Below are 20,935 nucleotides of genomic sequence, written 5' to 3' on the forward strand. Positions count from 1 at the left end.
AGGGACCTCTCTGACATTTCAAAGACAAAATGGAAATAAAGACAAAGTCTCATTCTACTGAAAGCCCTCTTAACTCCTTGAAGGGACTTTTCTATTTCAAAGCACACATTATCTCAAAATGCATACAAACCACACACACAGCCCGAAGCCCAGTTGGGCCAAGTTAAAACCATTTTTGTTCCCCATTGTTCTCAGAACTGATGGCTTGTGGTTTCATGTTTTTATGGTAAAATAGTGGAAATTGGTAGCTTGAGAGAAGGACAGCTGTACATACTACCCTTTACAAATGCACAGAGTACTGGATTTGCTTACGGCCCCAAATATTAAATGTCAAAACCCAAACCTCATTTCATAAGCAAGGGTATAATCTACCTGATGCTCTCCTTCTCCTCATCTGTTGAGGAAAAAAAAATAATAAAGCTGGGGGTGTAGGTTAGCTCACAGAGTGCCTGCCTTGCATGTATGAAATCTTACCACAGTGCCACATATCCCAGGTGTGGCTGCACAGCTATAATACTAGCACTTGGGAGATGGAGGCGGGATGGTCAGGAGTTCAAAGTCATCCTAAACTACACACAAATTTGAGGCCAGCCTGGAATACATGAAAAGTTGGGGGAGGGAGTAGATCCAGGCTTTTAAATATTTTATAGATAAAAAAGAGTTCTCTGGCCTGTGCAAGAGAGCCCTGACCACACATGTTTTTAGAACCTACCACACAGAAAGTTAACTTAGCAAATCTGCCCCAAGGCCAGAGGGAAATTGTTACAGCTGAAAAAGCTTCATCACTGAGAGAAACAGGAGACTTTCAGTGGGTCTCCAAGTCTGAAGGCAACTAATGCCAACTTACAGTCTGGCCTGGCCTTCGGAGCCTTGAAGTTGAACTTGGCACCAACTTTTGGGAAGATCCCTGACTTACACCTTTAGTGCCACAGATCTTATGGTAGTCAAAACAGTACTCTGATGACCCCAGCCTACCAAGACAAATGTGTGGGAAACAGCGGGGAGGTGCCTTCTGAACTTTATCTTCTCGGAAAAATACAGGCAGCACAAAGGGGCTGCCTATTGAAGACTCCTAATCTTTACAACAAGCAGTGAGGTCTGAGCAAAAGTCCTTGGAGGCACAGCTTTCGTGAGGGACTTCACTACCAGTAGCTGTGACTGCCTCAAGCCAGGAAGCAGGAATACACACATACATATATCCATAAGCATTGCTCTGGTTAATTTAATGTCAACTAGACACAAGCTAGTTATTGGGGTAGGGGTGAGGGCTCCATTGTGAAAAGTCTCCATAAGACTGGGCTGTCCACAAGCCTATAGGGTATTTTCTTAACTGGTGATCAATAAGGGAGGTCTCAGACCATGGTGGGTGGTGCCATCCCTGGGCTGGTGGTTCTGGGTTTTATAAGAAAGCAGGCTGAGCCAGCCATGAGGTGCAAGTCAGTAAGCACATTAGACTTAACTATGTAGACAGACTTAAATAAAAGTCCCCATCTCCTTTACACTTGAGTGACACCCGCTCACCTACCTGCTGCTCGAACCCAAAACTCACATGTATGCACACAGAAAAACAAAGAAGAGCAGGTACATGCTCTTTACAAGTCAGGGGTGACCCAGATAGAAGATTAGTATGTGGGGAAATTCTTTGCCTTGACTTTGGCATTCAGCTTTGGTGGTGAGGGCAGAATCCAGGGTGTTCCCAGGGCTCGGGGCCAATCTCTCTGCACGTTGCAATTATAAGGAGAAGGAAGCAAGAAGCTGGGGGGGGGGGGAGGTCTCCATGGAGGCGGCCACAGCAAGCTGACTCGAGAACACACAGGAAGGATGCCAGGGGGTCAGATTCCCAGGACAGGACTGAGCAACCCAGGGACAGCCCTATCCCGTGAATCAGGTGGCCCTCACCTGAGACACCAAAAAGTTTGAGAGAGCATGTTCTCTTGTGTGACTGTCTCTCTTACAAGTTTTTGTTTTTTTCTTCTGCACCAAACACAGCTCTTCTCGAAGCACGACCCAGAAGCAGTAGGAAGAGGCAGTAAGGAAAAGCCTCTAATCAGTAAGAAATGTCTAGGGGCGCTGCTCCCCCAGTTTCCACAGTGGGCTCCCTCATCAGCCATCCCTCCTACAAAGGCAAGATGCAGGACGAGAGCAAACCAGAGCCCTTGTCCAGAAGTGCCCTCACACAGCACCTTACCCACAAGCTCTGACTAGGTTCTCAGTGGAGCACACAATCCCAGAAGCCATTGCTCCCAATACAGTGGCAAGTCCTTGGGTGGAGACTGTCAGTCACACACTCCAGTTTTTCTTGCCATACCATTTCACCAGGGCAATGCCCTCCCTGCCACCAGAACCACGCCTGACCCCAAGGAGGTTTGGATGTCCTTGAAGCCTCGGTTTAAAGAAAGCCCTTTCTGTCTCCATCTTCCTGTGGCACTGATGGGACAGAAATGTCTTGATGCACTTTGTTCTGGGTCCCGCGATATCTCGTGTCCGGCAAACTGCAGCGCCCATTTGCTTCACTGGCTACTGTGTGTTGAAGGAGGGTGTTCTGAGGCTGTGACAGTGACAGCAGATAAACTCAATCCCAACAGCCCAGCAACACAGATTCACTGTATCTCATGATACACCTGTCTCAGTCCAAGAGACTCACACTAGTAATTTCTACAGTGTAAAACAACGACCAAGAATTCTAGTAGGAAAATCAACTTCGAAGTATTTGAGAAAATCCGGGGCCAGAGAGATGGGCTCCATGGGTACAACTGTTTGCTGTACAAGCCTGATGACCCAGGTTTCGTGCCCACATAAAGGTAGGAGGCAAGAACTGACTCCACAGAGACACCCTCTGACCTCCACATTGGCACCATGGCACATTATACACACATTACACACCACGGCTAATTGTTTAAGCTAAAATAAATCTAATTTTTTTAAAGTTATTTGAAAAATAAAGTCAGAAATCAAATAGTTCTTTCACAACAATACCTATTTAGGTGTAGAGCGGGGACAATGTGCTCTCTGAACAGCCAGGGGACAAGAACACAGTAATACGACAGCAATTCTCTCAGAGCCATCTTGGACACGGCAAGTGACGTTAACGTGCGTGTGAAAGCAGCGCACACTCAACACTGATCCAGACAAACTGCAGACGCCTACCATGAAAGGGTGTCAAAGGGCACAGAGTGATGACGTCCTAGCTGGTGTCAGGGACACAACACGAGTAATCCCAGCATTTGGGAGATGGAGGCAGGAAGATCCAGAATTCAAGGTCATCCTTGGCTACATAGCAAAGTAATGAGTTCAGTGTCAGCCTGGGCTACAAGAGACTCTCGTCTCAAAACAAAACAACAGAAAGGTTATGTGCGGTTCCGTCTGGATTCATTTATGTCACAATCTTGAGTGACAAAATTATAGAGAAGGAAGATGGGATGATGGAGGGAATGAGAAAGGGATGATAAGGAGTCCCCTGGGGGACTGTCCAACAGTTTCTCATAGTGACTCTGGGTGGTGAGGCACTCACTACATGTGGGAAACATAGCTGAGAGCTGATGTAGAAATGTGTGGGTCCCCAGCCTACACCAATGTCAGTTCTCATACTGAACTACTATTTTGATGCTGAGCTACTGTTTTGATACTGAACTATTGTTACGTAAAAGGTCACCCCCAGGGAAGTGGACAGGAAAGAGGAAGGGCCTCCTGTACCCTGAGGCATTTTATAGAAAGTGTTTTGTAGCAATAGGGCCTGAACCCAGAGCCGGACACAGCCAAGCAAGCATTTTACCACTGAGCTACACTCCTAGCCAGTTGGGCAGATTCTAAACCTGCATTTAATTACCTTTTAAAGGAACCAGAGTAAAACTCCAAAGCACACAAAGACAGGACCTGGGATGCAACTTATTTACTCACACTGGGACTTTTGAGAAAATGTGACCTTTTTTTTTTTTTTTTTTTTTTTTTTTTCACACAGAGATCAACTGTCAGTTAATTACTCAGCAGAAGCAAGATTTCCCTAATGCTTGAGGGATAGGATATAAGTTAAAGGGCACTTGGTGACGGCACCCGTGGGAGGACCAGAGTAACGGCTGCAAAGGTGGACAAATGCTGGCAGCGGAGGGCGGATCCAGAGCCCACACAGAAAAAACTGCAGCACTGATGGAGATGTGGTCGTTCCACATCACCCAAAGCCATGAGAAGCCTCTAGGAAAGAGAAGGGTTGGGGAGGGATGGAGGCATACCACTGCGTTTAACAGAACAGAAAGGGCACAGTGGGGTGGTCCCTTGATGCCAGGGTACACCGGTTGATATCTGGACACGTTGGTTGTCACAACCAGGGAGTTGGGGATACTGACACCCAGTGACTGAGAGGTCAGCAATGAGGCTAAAACCCCCCCACTATGCATGGACAACCTCCCCACCCCCCAGCAATGTCAACAGGGCCAGGGTTGGAAAGACCCGAAAAGTAGTACACTTGAATACACCCAGAAATCAGAGACTGGAAACTACTAGAGGGCCAGTGACCTTGTCGGCCCTTAGCTCTGGCCTGTACCAGTAAATCTAAAAGAAAGACAAAAGAGCTATCGAATCCAGCCCCTGGGTCTGGTTTGGTTTGTGGGAAGTGTTAGCTCACCATGTGCACAAGCGGGTTTTAAGAGCATCGCCTCGATTATGCAGTAGTAAAATGAGAGCCGTTCTCAGGGTGAGGACAAGGACCGGTGTCCTCCACCCTCACCCTACCAAGTCCCTGGCGGTCACATCTGTACGACAAAGTGTGGGTAGAAATAAACAAGAGGCAAGCTGCAGGAAAGGTCAATGGTGGTTCTGTTAGACATGTAGGAAGTCTTAACACTGTGATTTCAGAGTCTGTGGAAAGACTTTCTGAGTTAATAAATAATGAGCTTAATCACACCTAGATCTCCCAACACACACACACACACACACCCCTACTGTGTGTTCATTAAGTCCCCAGATTAAAACAGCAATCACAGAACAACCAGAACAACTCTTGCCTATGGTTATCTCCAAAGATTGTACAAGGCAAGGGAAAGAAAATTACATAAGTAGTTCTTCAAACAAATACCCAGAAAATATATATCTTGGTTCTTGTGAAACTTTGACCTCAAATGAACACCAGTAACCACGCCCAGATAGGGAGAAGGGTGTGTCGATCCACAGCCTTGCTGGTGATCTATCGAGGAAAGCCAAGGAGCCAGATGGGGAAGCATAAATCCAGGATCCTATGTTAACTTCCTCCACCGCGATGGCTGTGCATTTCATCGGTTCTGATGAGGAGCTACAAAAACCCCCGGCTTATAATTACATCAGGCCAGTGGTCCATCTGTGCCTCCCACAAGGGGAACTGACACTTTTCATTAAGCTGATGCAGTCGGAGAGTGCAAGTAAACCTGTGTAAACCCTTTGATCGCACACACCCATGCCTGCAAATTTTCGTCTTGAAGAAATAATCAGACAAGCGTGCCAGGAGCCAGGTACCAGAAAAAGGTTCCGGTGCTGTTACGACAGCATACAACTAGCAACATCCTGACAAGTGCCATGGGATTGATGTGTAGTGCTACTACACTTAGACCTGATACCTAGGAAGGTCTCTCTGTGATGTGGACTCCTGAGCACTGTGTGTATCACCAAAACAGACAAGCACACCAACAGTATCAAAGAAATGCTAATCTTGGTCTTTGCTAGAACGTAATATTAGCTTTAAATCTACAGTGGTGGCAGTTACTTCGTGTGGAGTGTCCCCGACAATATTATAAAACCTTCCCAAAAACTCACAAGAGAATTTAGCCATTCCATTTTAAGCCCCATTTTTTTTTAATAATTTGAAACAAAATTTTACCTCTGTGGAGAAGGAATTACATGTGAAACACACAAAAAAGTTTTTTTTGGGGGGATTTGTTTTTGTGTTTACATACCTTAAAAATCAGAACAAAGGAATAAAGTTTTCATGGGCCTACAAGATGATTTGATGCATAAAGGTGCCTGCGGCCAAGCAGGTCCACCTGAGTTCAATCCTTGGGACCCACATGGGAGAAAGAGAGAATCAAATTCCACAAGCTGTCCTGACCTCTACACATGTGCTGTGGCACATCAGCACTCACACACACACACACACACACACACACACACACACACACACGCTCGCACGCACGCACGCACGCTCGCACGCTCGCACGCACACACTCAAATAAATAAAATGTTTTAGGAGGCTGAGAGACCGCACAGCAGTTTAGAGTGCTGCCCCTCCAGAGTTTGGCTCCCAGCATCCATGTCGAGTAGTTCACAACCGATTATAATTCCAGCTCCAGGGGACCCAGCACCGTCTTCTGGCATCTGTGAGCATCCACATAGGTAGAGACACACACTATACATAAAAATAAAAACAGCTGGGCAGTGGTGGCGCATGCCTTTAATCCCAGCACTCAGGAGGCAGAGGCAGGCAGATCTCTGTTGAGTTCAAGGCCAGCCTGGTCTATAAAGCGAGTTCCAGGACAGGCACCAAAGCTACACAGAGAAACCCTGTCTTGAAGAAAAACAAACAAACAAACAAACAAACAAACGAATAAAAACAACAGGGGAGATAGAATGCACTGTCATAAAGGGTTAACAGGTAATAATAGAAGAGGAAGGTTCAATTGGGGTGGGAAAGTGGAAGACAGGATGGAGCAGGGAGGAAGGGACGAGATAAATAACACCAAAGACCTTTTGAAAATGATATATGGAAAGCCGCTACTGTAGAAGCTTTACATACATAAACAAAAAGTTTAAATGGAGTTCTCCTTTCCCCCTCCAGACATTAGAATAATGGTTCTCAACCTGTGAGTCGAGACCCTTCCACAGGGGTCGTGTATCAGCTATTCTGCATATCATACATCTACACTACAATTTATTTATTTACTTATTTATTTTTTGGTTTTTCGAGACAGGGTTTCTCTGTAGCTTTGAGCCTTTTCTGGAACCACTGCCCAGCTACATTACAATTTATAACAGTAGCAAAATTACAGTTATGAAGTAGTAATGAAATAATTTTATGGTTGGGGGGGTCACCACAACATGAGGAACTGTATTAAAGGGTCGCAGCATTAGAAAGCCTGAGAACCACTGCACCAGAGGCTAACAGATAAAAAGCCCAGTGTCAGATATAAGCTGCACCTTCTGGAGTTGGTGGCCAGTGAGGTCCCATTGGCCCCCAAACATCACAGCTGTCGCCATTGCTTTTGGTGGCTCTCCAGAACTTGATGGTAAGACCCTATTTGCTGAAGACATCACATGCTTTATGGCAAAATCAAGCTGGTACAAGACCCGGAAGCTTTTCCCTACTGACTGGCTTTCATAGTACTGGAAAGTGTTAGGCAAGCTACTGGAGAAGGAAAGTATTCACCAATCACACACAGCTATGAACCCTTCAAACTACAATAGTGCCTGGCCTGGAAACACATGCCCACCAGTGTAATAATGGCATGAACAGCACGGGAATAACCAACCACTTTCTCTTTTTATGAAGTCTCATTTTACGTGTACAGGTGTTTCGCCTGCGTGTATATATTTGCACCACGTGTGTGCAGTGCCCACTGGGGCCAGAAGATGACACTGGATTGCCTAAAATTAGAGTTACAGATGGTTGTGAGCTGCCATGTGGGTGCTTGGAATTAAACCCTCGTCCTCCGTAAGAGCAGCCAGTGATAACCACTGAGCCATCTCTCCAGCCCTACCAACCACTTTCTAATTGTATCTGAGTCCCACTCCACAGGATGAAACCCATCCCTAGCCCCATTAACAGGCTAAGAGGCTATGACTAGACAGGCCATAGGCCCTAGGGTAGAACCTACTACTATGATGCTGCTCACTGGACATGGTATTAAACTGACTCCTAATGACTTATCATTATGCCCACAGATCAATGTGTCTCTCAACACTCACCTAATAACAAGCTTCTATGTGCAGTAGGTGGTGATTAACACCGGGCGAGGCCCACTACTGGCCAAGATGCCCTCAAGGGAACATATAGACGGCACCCGACTCCCAAGGCTCAGGGTTCATTGCAGAAGGGGGGGCGGGGCGGGGGGAGAGGGTAGTAGCCTAAGGCAGTGGATGACTACAAGAAAACATTATCTTCTGGACACACGGGGGCAGCTGCACAGAAGAGCTCACAAGAGTTGCAACAGCATGCTCGAAACTTGCGCAAGCCCAAGCCAGACCAAATCCCAGCGTGGAGAGGGGGGTTGGGCACACAATCTCACCCCTAGCCAAGGGGCTATTGACAACTGTTAGCTTCTGGGAAAGCGAGAGACAGTTTTCTCAAAGGAAATCGACCCTGGGAAATCAACTACACTCTTGTAGAAGACCATAGCCAAGAGTATCTGGGCAACACAAAATTGATCTTGAAAGATTAAAACAACAACAACAACAAGACACAAAGTTGGGTGCGTAGGGAAGTGGGGAGTGAATTAAGGAAGAATTGAGGGAGGGGAGGTGAAGATTATCAATTTGGAAAACTCTCAAAGAACTAGTAAGAAACATTTTAAATGTCATAAAAATAAATAAATCTTTTAAAAAATTTAAATTCATATGGTTAGAAAGGAGAGGACTCTCGAACGTGTAATCTTCCAAACATAATCTTATCTATACTACTGTCTCGGCTGTGCACACCAAGTCATGGTCCCGTCTCCAGACAGATTTTTCTTCTGATTACATCCTGTCTTCAGTTTTCTCTACAGCACTGAAAAGCACGGAAACAACGTAAGAAATCCTTGCTCTGGGCTGGAGCACACAGCTCCATGGTGGAGCGTTTGCCTAGTAAGCAATAGGCCCTGGGTTCTCCCCCAGGGGAGCAGAGGAAGGGCTGGGGGCACAAAGGGGCTTGCTTTAAGAAGTGGTGAAAATTCACAATATGGCAATACTGGTTATGACATATATAATTACATTTAAAAATTTTGAAGCCCACCCCCCCATACAATCAGTCGATCTATCACTCACAAGTCCATTCACTTTTTAATCTAAGAACTGTGGTGTGAATTCTGTGATGGCATCAGTAAGGAATAATGTCCTGGCCCAGCAAAGCAAGCCTCCTCCAGACTGACATTCATAAAAGAACTTTCTGGTGCTGCGGACGCAGCTCACTGGGTAGACAGAGTGCTGGCCTGACATGCAGGAAGTACTGAGCTAGACCCCCAGTCCTTCGTAAACTGGATGTGGTGACATGATGATTACACACCCTGTAATCCTAGCGTTGAGGAGTTAGAGGCAAGAGGATCAGAAGTTCAAGGCTATCCTCAGCTAATATCAAGGCTAGCCAAGCAGGGACAAGTTAGTCAGCAGGGACTACCCAAGAAGCTACCTCAAAGAGGAATGAGTGGACACGTGCTGGAGAGATGGCTGAGCAGTTAAGAACATTGCTGCTCTTCCTGAGGACTAGGGGTTCTATTGCCAGTACCCACGTGGTGGTTTACAAATGTAAGCCTGTAACTCCACTTCCAGGGGAATCCATTGTCCTCTTCTGGCCTCTGAGAGTACTGCACACATGCTGTGCCCAGACATACATGCAGGCAAAACACCTATACACATAAAACTACTTTTTTGAAGTACATACTGAGGCAGAGTTGCAGGTTAGTCCTTTCCTCCACATTATCGCCACAGACCTGTGGCCTCTGCAACCAGAACACGCCAGCACCTTCCCTGGACCTCTCAGGTTAGGTGGTATGGTGTCATGTGACCTGAGAAGCCAGTGTTGAATAGGAGATTCATGTTTCTTACTGGAGGCCCGTGGGACACATTTTCAAAACCGCTCTTAGCAAGAAGCGTGTTGTTTTTAATCCAAGGAGTAGTACTCTGAGAAACCTCCCAGCTGATGGCTCTGCAGTGGGCCAAGCTACCCAGGGAAAGAGAGCTTCTGTGAACGAACACCAGAAATGTGGTCAGCGTCGTTTTTTCAAGAGGGAAAATGCCATCAGACCATCTCAACGATCACTCCAGCAACTGTCAGAAACTGTGAAACATAAGACCTTGTCTTATTTTTAATAGACCAGACCCTTCTGGGATGCCTAGGTACCCAGTGCCTAACATGACCTTGTACCTCTCCTGAGGATGGGATAAGCACCTTCAGAAACTGCCTTTTAAAGGACACAGAAACACTGGTCTTCCCTATGTAAAAAGCAAGGCAAATAAAAAAACATTGGCATGCTGAAATGCTAGTTAACATTCTCCATGGAGTCTTTGATGTTTCCAGGGTAAGAACCACTTGTTACCCAACGCAGAAATGACTTAGTGACAGCCTAGAAGATAAAAAGCAAGCTTAAAACAAAGGGAACGAAGGGATAGAAAAGACTGATGCGTGGCTTTCTGTGTCTCTGGATTAATACCGTAATGTGTCCACTTTCTAGCTGTGTGACAGTAGGCCAGTTACTTAACCTTTCTCTTTGCTTCACTTTCTTCATCCATGGAGTGCACACAATTAGTGAGTCTGAGTCACAGGGTTATATGAGTTAAATGAACATGCAAATATCAACAGCTCAACAACATGCCTTGGCACACAGCAAGTCTGGAACAAACAGTGCCCGCCTTTAGTACTATCTTAAACAAACTGAATTGTTAAAAACATCTCCCCTCATCTCTCTCTTTGTCCTAAAACAACAAAAAAAATTATTTATTTTTTAATCTGCCCTTAGGATGAAACTTCCTGCTACTCAAAGGTCAACCCCCACCCTTGAGGACTTTCTTTTCAAGGTACATGAGGCAGCAGAGTTTATTTTTATGTAAGATATCTAACCTCTCGAGGTTCAGTTCACTCATTTGAGAAGGGGGAAGTCATGTAAAGCATACAAAGCCACCAGTTAACAAATTCCTCCAAAGACCAAGGGGAGAGAAAAGAGGCTCAGGGGAGAGAGTGGGGAGCTGGCTTGATGATGACCTGCTGGAGTGGGCAGGCAGGACAGCCACCTGATTTGCACACAAACGGCAGAGAACTAAGAGCAGCAGGGTTGCATGCAGGGCAGCAAGCAGAAGGTCAGAAATGTGGTGGAAATCTGGAAGAGGGTCACAAGATTAGAAAGCTTGGCCACCAGCTGGAGAATTGTGCCTCACCCTAAAAGGGCTGTAAGAACAGGCTATCATCTGGATAGAATTCTGGAAGTGCAGAATTTCCGAGAAGTAACCAGGTTTAAACAGACGGGGGAGGGAAGATCAAATCAAATCAATGCAACCAGACCAGAAAACCATCTGGGTCACATCTCTCAGACCTTCCTTAAAACCACCTACATGTACCTGGATTTATTCACCACCAGGGGCCACTTCCTCCTCCTCCTCCTCCTCCTCCTCCTCCTCCTCCTCCTCCTCCTCCTCCTCCTCCTCCTTCTCTTTCCTCCTTCTCTTCCTCCTCCATACACATCAGGCTGGCCTCAAACCTGTGAAGTTGAGGATGACCTTAGGCTTCTGACTTTGCTATCCGTACCTCCTGAGCGGACTGCAGGCACAAGCCACTACTTCCTGTTTTAAGTGTCCTGGGGACCTAAGTCAGGCAAGGACTCTACCAACTGAGCTACATCCTCGGCCTCGTTTTTTGACTTCTAAGCATAGCGCTGAACACTGACCTTTTAATATCCACCACCTACCACGTGTAGTGCTTTATAAATTTGACCTCACATTTGCCTAACAACGAAGCAAGACAGACAGACACTCGGACGCCCACTTACTATCAGTCAAAGCCTGGGAAGCCTTGCTAACCACAGGGACCTCACAAGTGCTTTGATCCCGTGGATGGTGCAGGCTGGATGGATACTAGGAATGCAAGGCTTCTTCATTCACCTCTACATGGCCCTTGCATGGCTAGGGGAAACTGTACACAGACTTCACTGGAGACTTGCTCTTCAAAGTCAGTCCCCTGCAAACTCGTAACATGAAAATATGTTATCAGTCACTCTGAAGCCAAAATTTTGAAACGTGTTAAAAAAGGTACAAGAACCTTACTAGTCACAAGAGCAGATGAGCATGTTCAAGGTTCGCCTGCTCACAGGTGAAGCCCCTTAACGAGGTCAGAGCTGGAAAAGCAAACACTGCCTTGTCTCTGCACCACTCTGGTTAAACACTGAAGACCTGGAGCAGACCAGCTTCTGCCTGATTTTGAGACAGCTACAACATCAGGCCGCGTGACGTGGGGGAGGCAGGCTTTCCTGGCCTCCCCTGGACAGAAGCTCAGGACTCTGGGCTACAACAACTGTCCGCTTGCAGCTGTTCCTACAGCTTTGCTGTCCCGGATGTGGGGTGGGAGAGACGACAATAGAAATTCTTCTGGACTATGCAGACACGGCCAGAGACTAGAACCTCACTGTAAAACAAGTCAGGGGGACCCAGTCAATGTCATCCAAAGATGTCAGAGCCCTCAAGATTCGGTGGGACAGAGGTCCTCAGCACCTCTCCTGCACACATTAGGAACCGATGAGGTGTGGAGCAGATGACAGAAAATATCAATGTGTCCACTTCCTTGTAACAGGAAATGTCACTAGTTCTCTCACATACACACAAAGACTACACTAGTCAGAGGGAGGAAGAAATAAGCTGGGGGGACGTCTATTTCTAGCTTAAAATGTCTTCTGAATAACTTCAGGTAACAACTGAAACCATGGTGCCTTCCCAAGTTAAGCAGGAGTGTGTGTGTATGTGTGTGTATGGTGTGTGTATGTGTGTGTGTGAGATATGGTTATGTGCTATATGTGTGTGCTGTGTGTGTATAGTATGTGTATATGTTGTGTGTGTGTATGTGTGTGCTGTGTGTGTGGTGTGGTATATATGTGTGTATGTGCTGTGTGTGTGTATGTGTGTGCTGTGTGTGTGTGCTGTGTGTGGTGCAGTATATGTGTGTGTGTGTGCTGTGTGTGTGTATGTGTGTAATATATATGTGTGTGGTGTGTATATGGTATATGGATATGCTGTGTGTGTATGTGTGTGCTGTGTGTGTGTGGTGTGGTATATGTGTGTGTATGTGCTGTGTGTGTGTGTGGTCTGTGTATGTGTCTGGTGTGTGTGTGTGTGTGTGTGTGTGTGTGTGTGTAGTGTATCGAGGCTCAAACTCAGTACCTTTACCACTAAACTACACCTCTAGTCCTCTCAACATCATTGGGGCTAAACTTCTTCCAAGACATTGAACCAGACTATAAGAAATAGGTTTATCTAGCATATTTTCATTAACAAGCTGTTTCTTGAAACATTAATACCTGCTTTCTATATTTATATTTATGTATATGCAACTTCCACATATTTGTTATGAAAAAAATCAACGTGTCCATTTATGTCTGGCTGTTAATCCACACAAGGTCTTGTATTTGTACACTCATTATACCACACCTATGCCTAAACTAAGAAGCGGAGGTCAGCACTTTTGGAAATGGCTGATATCCCGCTGTAGTCCATGCATAGCCCTCTTGGTTCTGGGGACAGGAGCACAGAGCCCACAGAAAACCTCAAAATGTTTGCACAAGTCTTGTCACTTTGCAGCTGAACCTTTGCTATTTACTGTTTTGTGTGTGTGTGTGTGTGTGTGTGTGTGTGTGTGTGTGTATTTTATTGTACCTAATTGCTTCTGGTTACCGACATACCTAAAACTTAGTGTCCGCCCGAACTCAACTTTTTAAGAACTTCACAAGAAATGCTGAGAAAACAAGCTTCCCTATGAGTGAGCACACACCATTAACCCGAGAGGAGCCATAAAAACTTAATGAAGGCCACGAAGAAACTGGAACTTGACTGGGGAGTTTGGCACGCTCCCTCTCACCAATCGGGGAGCGAAGTTTGAAGGTAGCAGTGTCAGCTGATTGGCACAAGCCTCACAAGCTTCCCTGGCCACTGGCCCCTAGCTGGATGCTTGATCCCAGTTAAACCAGGCAAGTGCAGACAAGCAGCTCACACAGGAATTAGGACCGGGAGGCAACTGCTTCACTCAGGGCAGCTCAGCTGGGTGTAGCTTTGTGGCCGTGGTGCCTTCAGGAACAGCTGCATACATTCTGGGGTATCACTAGTTGAGAGGAAGGCTACAAGCATTGAGGGAGTGCCGGCCAGAGATGCTGCTCTTTGCTAGGGGCTCGGATAGCCCCTCCATCAAAGAAGTGGCTGGCCCACAATGTCAAGGGTACCCAATTTGCAAAGACCTAGTCCAGCTGCCTGCTTCCTTATTATCTGCCTCCTACAGTTTATTTATGTGTCAGTTGTTAGCATGAGCTTCAAATTGTTGGCTAACAAGCAACAAGTCCTTGTCTCTAAATCACAGAGAAAAGTTAGCAAAGAACAGAACACTACTCAGTGAGGAGGACGCCCCAGGAGCTGGCTGCCCTTGGACACTATATCATTTCTGTACTTTCTAGTCTGACACGATAAGGGAACACCTTCACAGAACAGTTAACGAAATGATGTTCTGAGACACTAAAGTAAAAGGGTCTGTGTTAGGAGTGTGTCTCCAATCGCTACACCACTGTTTAGCTGTTTCGCTGCCCTGCTGCTTTATGTGTGGGGCAGAATGCTGATGGCTGACTAGAAATCACCAGGATAACATAAACACATCAGCAAATTAAAAAAAAAAAAATGAGCTCCCAGAAAATACCAGCCATCAGTAGGAAAGAGACAGGGCTGTGGATCCCATAATACATTCTTCTGACTTACTAATCTTTGGGTTAAGATTCTCCACTAGCAATAGGAAAAATGAAATAGGTAACTGCTAAGAAAACAACTTCAACATTATTCCGCGATCATCCTGAGTCATGGAGATCTCCTCACAAAGAACCAAGGTAAAGAAGGAGTTCCTGGAGTTCCTTCAAAGTTCCCTAACTTAGAGGCCGGGATGCAGGAACTGCTACGGCATGTTATCATGAAGTTTCCAGCACTTGCACTAGAGGGCAGAATTCTACCCAAGGGGAGACCTTGAACTCCGCATGTCCTCAGGCTTAGGGAGCCTTGTCATCCCCTCAACAACTACCTACAGTTTTTCCAAAAGACCACCAAGTTAGGAACTCTTTGCCCTAGACACAGAACCTCAGTTTTCTTATTGATAAAATACCAGTCTAGCGGTCATTTACTGTTGTAGCATAACTCCTCAAAAAGTTGCAGTGACTCCCTACAGGCAGGGAACAAAAGCCCCCCGTGAGTTAGGAAACGCGAAGGGGTCGCAATTTTCTACATATTTCTCTTCTTCCTAAGCAATGGATGATTAATTTCTTTCCAGGCTGCCTTTTCAGGGTGACAGAGGCAACCACTTTGGAAAAAGTCAATTCGACCATTACACAATACATCACTGTGGCCATTAGAAGTGGCTGTCTGAGAATACAGTAAGTGAACGTCAGACCTTGAAACACTATAGTCAATTAAGTCTGATAAAGCAAGTTAGCTAATGCGGAGGCAAGCTCTCAACACTCTGATTTGTTGGAAGATTCCAAGCCTGTCCCGGATTCACAAAACATCGCCCTGGCTTTCAGCAAAAAAAAAAAAAAAAAAAAAAAAAAAATCACATCAGTCTCCCTCCCTCAAGTCAGCTAAGTTTACTCTGAGCCACTTCAAACCTCTAAACTTAAACAGAATTTATTAAATAAACACAACTAAGAAAGGAATCGGTGCCAAGAAACCAGAGCGGCTCTCCATCCCAAGGGAAAAGGGAACTTTCAAGTCCCGTCTCAAGTATCTGTGGTGTCCCGCCCTCAAAGACCCTAAAACGGGCATCGGTTTCATCTTCTAAAATAACCTTTGTTTGCCTTAAACGAATTATATTTAAACTTGAATTCAAGATCTGCCAAAGAATGGCATTAAGTACGGGATCTTTCGGTCCCGTGCTCTATCGGAGCGCCGCTAGTAGAGCGCCGACCCCAGACTTGAAGGCCCAACGGGGATCGGTAAGCAGTGATTGACTGGGCTCTGCTGGCCCGGCTCACACTTCGTTAGCCCGCTCCTCTGGAAGCCACTGCCCCCTGCACAGGAAGCCCGCACGTTCGGCAAAGGAAGTACCAGACCTTTCTTGGAGAAAGGCGCGTCCCGGCTGTGCCTTTTACCCGCGTTTCCTGCACCCGGGCCGCCCGGCCCGCAGCTCTCCCCCGCCCGGCGCCCGGGGACTCACCTGGCGCGGAGTGTCAGCTAGCCACCCACGCCCGGGGACATGCGAGAGCAGGACAAACCCAAACCTGCCTGGGCTTACTCATCCGAGACTCGGGGCCGGCGGAGGGAGTGGGGTTTCAGGAGACTCCCACAAAGTTTCCCCTCCCGGGACGCGCAGGCGCCGGGGCGCGCGCCGGGAGCCGGCCCGGGTCCCGGTCTCCGCCAGGTCCGCTCTGCCACTCACCTCGGGGAAGAAACTGTCCATTGTTCCGGCGCCCGCACCTTCCCGGCGCGGCTCCAGTCGCGGAAGTCAGCGCAGCGGCAGGTCCCGGGAAGCCACGCGTGTCACGGCGCGCCTCGGGGCGACTCCAGCCCGCGGAGTCGCCGCGCTGCCATCCCCCGGTCGCTGCTGCTCCTCCGCACCTTTTGTCCGCGTCTCGGACCTCCTCCGTCCCAACCGCAGCCTTTGTCTCTTCTTCCTCCAAGTTCCTCACTTCTGGGCGAAGTGCTCGCGGGCGGAGAACAGCTGTTGGCACATTCTTCCCGGGCTGGGGGAGGGCGGCAAGGGGCTGGCGACGCGCCTGCCTCCCTCTGCGCTCCACCGGGGGCGCACGGCCCGAGCGGAGGACTGCGGATCACCAGCGCGCCAACAACGGTGAGCACTCCAGCCCCGGGCGCAGCCGGCGCTCGCTAGCTCCCGGGTCTCGCTTTCCCCTGTGCTCCGCCCGCCCCGCCCGCGAGCCCCGCCCCCGACACAGAACCACGCCCACTCTGGAACCCGCCCCGCCCCCCGAGAGTTCCTCCTACAACCTGTCGGCACTGAGGGCCCCTTCTCAACTACATCCAGACCCCGCCCACTCGGCGCTCGGGCCACGCCCATTTGTAGCCCCGCCCACAGCCTGCTCAGGCTTCCTACACGCCTCGTCCTCTCCCAACTACCACCCAGACCACGCCCGCCGGACACTGGGCCACGCCCCCAGGAGCCCCGCCCTCCGCTCTCCTAGTGTGCGGCCAGCTCGCCGGGTCCGGCTGCCACCCAGACCCGTTCTGAATCCTTGGCAGCCGTGCCCTTCTCCTGGGTCTTCTCGCCACCTGTCTAGGCGCCATTAGAGGATTTGACTCTTCCCTCTGGCCATAGAGACTAGATGGTTGCGGGGGATGGGAGAGGGGCACCAGGGCGGTGAATGTTAGCTGCTCCAGAAACCTGCTCCACGCCGGTTTTACCAATTCCGCTCTGCCGGTGAGCGGCTCCCTAGCCAGGAAGCGGAAAACGGAGAGGAATCGAACTTCTGGAAGCTGCCTTTCCGTGTCGAGTTTCTCCGCTCCAAGTCGAGTTTTTGTGATAGCCGCCGGGAAATGTTTTGTACCCTGGAAGGGGACGTGTCCTATGGCACCTTAAAAACCTAATCTTGGACGGAAAGAAAACAGAGCAGATGGAGGGGAGAAGGATGAATGCTCTCTTCCACCGGGTGTCAGTCCTGGTTCCCACCGAGGCAATTCCTCCAGCTTTAGTATGGCCAGGAATCTGGGGATCTGTAGCACAGACAGGTTCCTAGGAATCTGTTTCCTAGCAAGAATCCAGATGGCCCTCCAAAGGTGGTGCTTGCTTGGCGGAAAGAACTCCAACAGCTCTGAGGGAGTTTCCTTCTGTAGCAGTTTAGCAAGGCCAGGCCATCCAAGCACCGGAACCCTGAACCCTTTGAACCCACTCGCTGGGTGTTGCCGGACTCAGGAGCCACAGCTGGCCCAGCAGCGGGTTGGTAACAAACAATGAATTGGTTTGAGAAATTCTAGGGATTCGCCAACTGCTAGCAGCTAGAGAAGACTCCTTCCAAGGGAGTCTTTCTGCGAAATGACAGCCCTCTTCATCCCAAGCTGCACCCCACCTGGTTAGGTACCCGCTTCTTAGGTTTATTCCAGATGATAGAAGACCAGTCTCATTAGGACTTTTTCTTGGTGTCCTATCCACCTGCAATTGGGGGAGAATGGAAACTTTTGGAGAGAGTGTTGTGCTCAAAGACTGAATGAAATGCTGGAAGAAATGAACCACCTTGTAATCCTCATTTGGAAATCCAAGCATCTTTGTAACACAAAGCAGTTCACTAGCGTTAGTATCCTTACTCCCATCTCACTACTTTGACAAGTCAAGGTATAAACTAATTAATGATACATATGCTGTGCTATGTGATTGGTTTCTTCCACAGGTTTACACGAGGATGAGGGAAAGTTAAGATCAAGCCAGGATAAATATCAACAATTCTCAACAGCAACCAAAGTGCTTGGTCAAAGGAGTCTCGCCACCAACTGCGTTCAGATAGCACAGCTGAACAATTAAGCTATTATGGCATTAATCTGCACACATCTCTGCAAGAGAAATGATTTAGGGAGCTTGTTGGAGTATGTGGGTGTGACTTGGTTCCCAGGGCCAGTCCTGCTCCAGACTTGTTAGGCAACCTTGGCCCTGGCCTTTCAGATGTCACCATCCAAGCCAATACTGGCTAATCAGCTGAAACACATGTGCTATGCTGATATAACTGTTGGCAATGGAGGAGCCTGGGGCTACCAAACTGCACGGGCACTAAGCACTTTTCCTTCTCTTTTCTGCAAATATAAAATTAAAAAAAATAAAAATAAAAACTAAAGTCTGTTAATTTTTGTTTAAGACAGAATCTCAACTGAGTATCCCAAGATACTCCAGAATGCTATGTAGCTTGAGATGACCTTGAACTTCTGATTCTCGGGCCTCTATCTACCAAGTTTGGGGCCCCATGTGCAGCTTTTGCATTGCTGGGGATAGAACTCAGGATTTTGTGCATGCTAGGCAAGCACTCTACCCAACTGAGCCATTGCCCCAGCCTCGGTTGTTCAAACTAAGTAGTTCAGACCTGTCTCAAACGCACAATCCTCCAACCTCAGCTTCCTGAGCACTGGGATTACAGACATGGGCCAACACTAGGCTTGTTTTGTTGTTTTTAAAGTGCTGTTGTGTTTGTCATTATAATTTAAAGCAACAATAAAGTAACTACATGTTAAAATAACACAGTTCATGAAAAACAGCTATGTGGTCAAAAATGAAAATTATAGTAAATAAAATGGTATTGCTTACTTTTTTTGTTTAATAGAAAACATTGAGTTATTACATTTGCTTCTGCTTTTATTCTGATTTAACATTTTGTTTTGGTTTAACAATGATAATCTGAGCCGGGCGGTGGTGGCGCACGCCTTTAATCCCAGCACTCGGGAGGCAGAGCCAGGCGGATCTCTGTGAGTTTGAGGCCAGCCTGGCCTACCAAGTGAGTCCCAGGAAAGGCGCAAAGCTACACAGAGAAACCCTGTCTCAAAAAAACCAAAAAAAAAACAAAAACAATGATAATCTGGTCACATGTACACATTTTTATGTATTTTAATATTCTTTCATATTCAGTTATGAATATTCTTTATACTACACCAGAACAATAAATACCTTAAAGTGTTCATTTATGATATGAAATCTGAAGCCATATGAATGCATAGTTTTTGTTTTTTGTTTGAATTTTGTTGAGACTAGATCTTTTTTACTTAGCCCTGGCTGTCCTGGAACTCACTATACAGACCAGTTTGGCCTCCCAGACAGGGATCTGTTTGCCTCTGCCTTCCTAGTACTGGGACTAAAGACATGAGACACGATGCTCCGCTCATAGTTTGAACTCATATAAAAAATATTGTTAGTGCTTGTCCCTTGAGATATGATTAATAACTATCCCCTACTTAGCTCATGTGGAAAAATTGTGCACCAGATACCATATATGAAGTTGAATTTATGCAATCGTTGTATGTCTTTAAAAAATGTTTAACAACTTATGCAAACAGCCTAGGGCAAAGTTATAAAAGAAAAACAAAACACAAAGCGAACAAAAGCCTGGCCCTGAATCCCTGAGGTAGAAACGGTGCCTGGGAATCTGCATTTTAATGAGTACACAGGTAGCCTACTGAGGCCGGAGAATCCTTGCAGATTTTCTGTCTGTGTGCACATTCTCAAGAAGGTAGAAAGATAAACCCTCGCAGTGAGACTGTTTGCAGAACAAACAGCGAAGTTATTCTAAGCATTCCGGGTGGGATGTGCAACCTCCAAGCCTTTGGGATGGAATCGGTTCCGTGAGAGGCCCTGTTAAACTCACAAGGTCTCCAACAAGACTGACAGAAAGGAAGGCGCTTTAAATCAATAGCTTTCTAAGAATATCTACTCTCCCTACTTTCTTAGTTTGGTTGGGTGGTTTTTAATTTGAGTTGTTAAATACTTCCTCTTGGGGCTGTGCTACTGACCGGACGAAGCTAAAGGTCAATCCCTGCCTCTGTCAATGAAAGTCACAAGAACATTAAGTCTGAGACAAGCTTTGCTCTCAGCTCTCCCACACCGAATTCAAAGATACTATGCCAGGCTAATAAGGTGTAAAATGAAACACCTCAAAGGCAAAAGTGGGGCTTTCTTACTTATTGGCAAATATTAATCCACAACTGGAGAAAAAAATTATTTGACAATCAGCTGGATCATTTTCCCTAGCTCAAGCAGGCTATATAAGTCTATGTCTGAGTTGAGTAGTATAATCTTGCCCTGCTTGTTCTCCAGTGTGTGTGCATGTGTGTGTGTGTGTGTGTGTGTGTGTGTTTTCAATTGAGATGTGTTGTCTTAATTTCCTTCATAAACTCAAGTGGAGTTCTCTGTTGTTGTTGTTGTTAGTGCGCTTACTGCTGATGCTTATCTGGATGTGTGTGCAGGTGGAGTCATTTCCACTATCTTTATTTTTATTAAATACCCAGTGCTTAATTGCTCCATGTTAATGCTTTAATTACTAGTTAGAGAAAGGGAAAGTTCTGGAGGGTTTTTTCACAC

The 20,935-nt window shown here is 46.9% G+C and overlaps 1 protein-coding gene across 1 annotated transcript in view; it reads right to left on the reverse strand.

The window, feature by feature from the left end:
- Myo10 (myosin X) overlaps positions 1 to 16,725 on the reverse strand; it is a 214,098-nt gene extending 197,373 nt beyond the window's left edge. Inside the window, exon 1 of the mRNA XM_059276708.1 lies at positions 16,310 to 16,725. Coding sequence (XP_059132691.1) covers positions 16,310 to 16,330 — 21 coding nt within the window. The 5' untranslated portion in view covers positions 16,331 to 16,725. The remainder of the gene's footprint in view (positions 1 to 16,309) is intronic.
- Positions 16,726 to 20,935: the final 4,210 nt, after the last annotated feature.

The sequence above is a fragment of the Peromyscus eremicus genome, chromosome 11 (assembly GCF_949786415.1).
Source record: "Peromyscus eremicus chromosome 11, PerEre_H2_v1, whole genome shotgun sequence".
Classification (NCBI taxonomy): Eukaryota; Metazoa; Chordata; class Mammalia; order Rodentia; family Cricetidae; genus Peromyscus; species Peromyscus eremicus.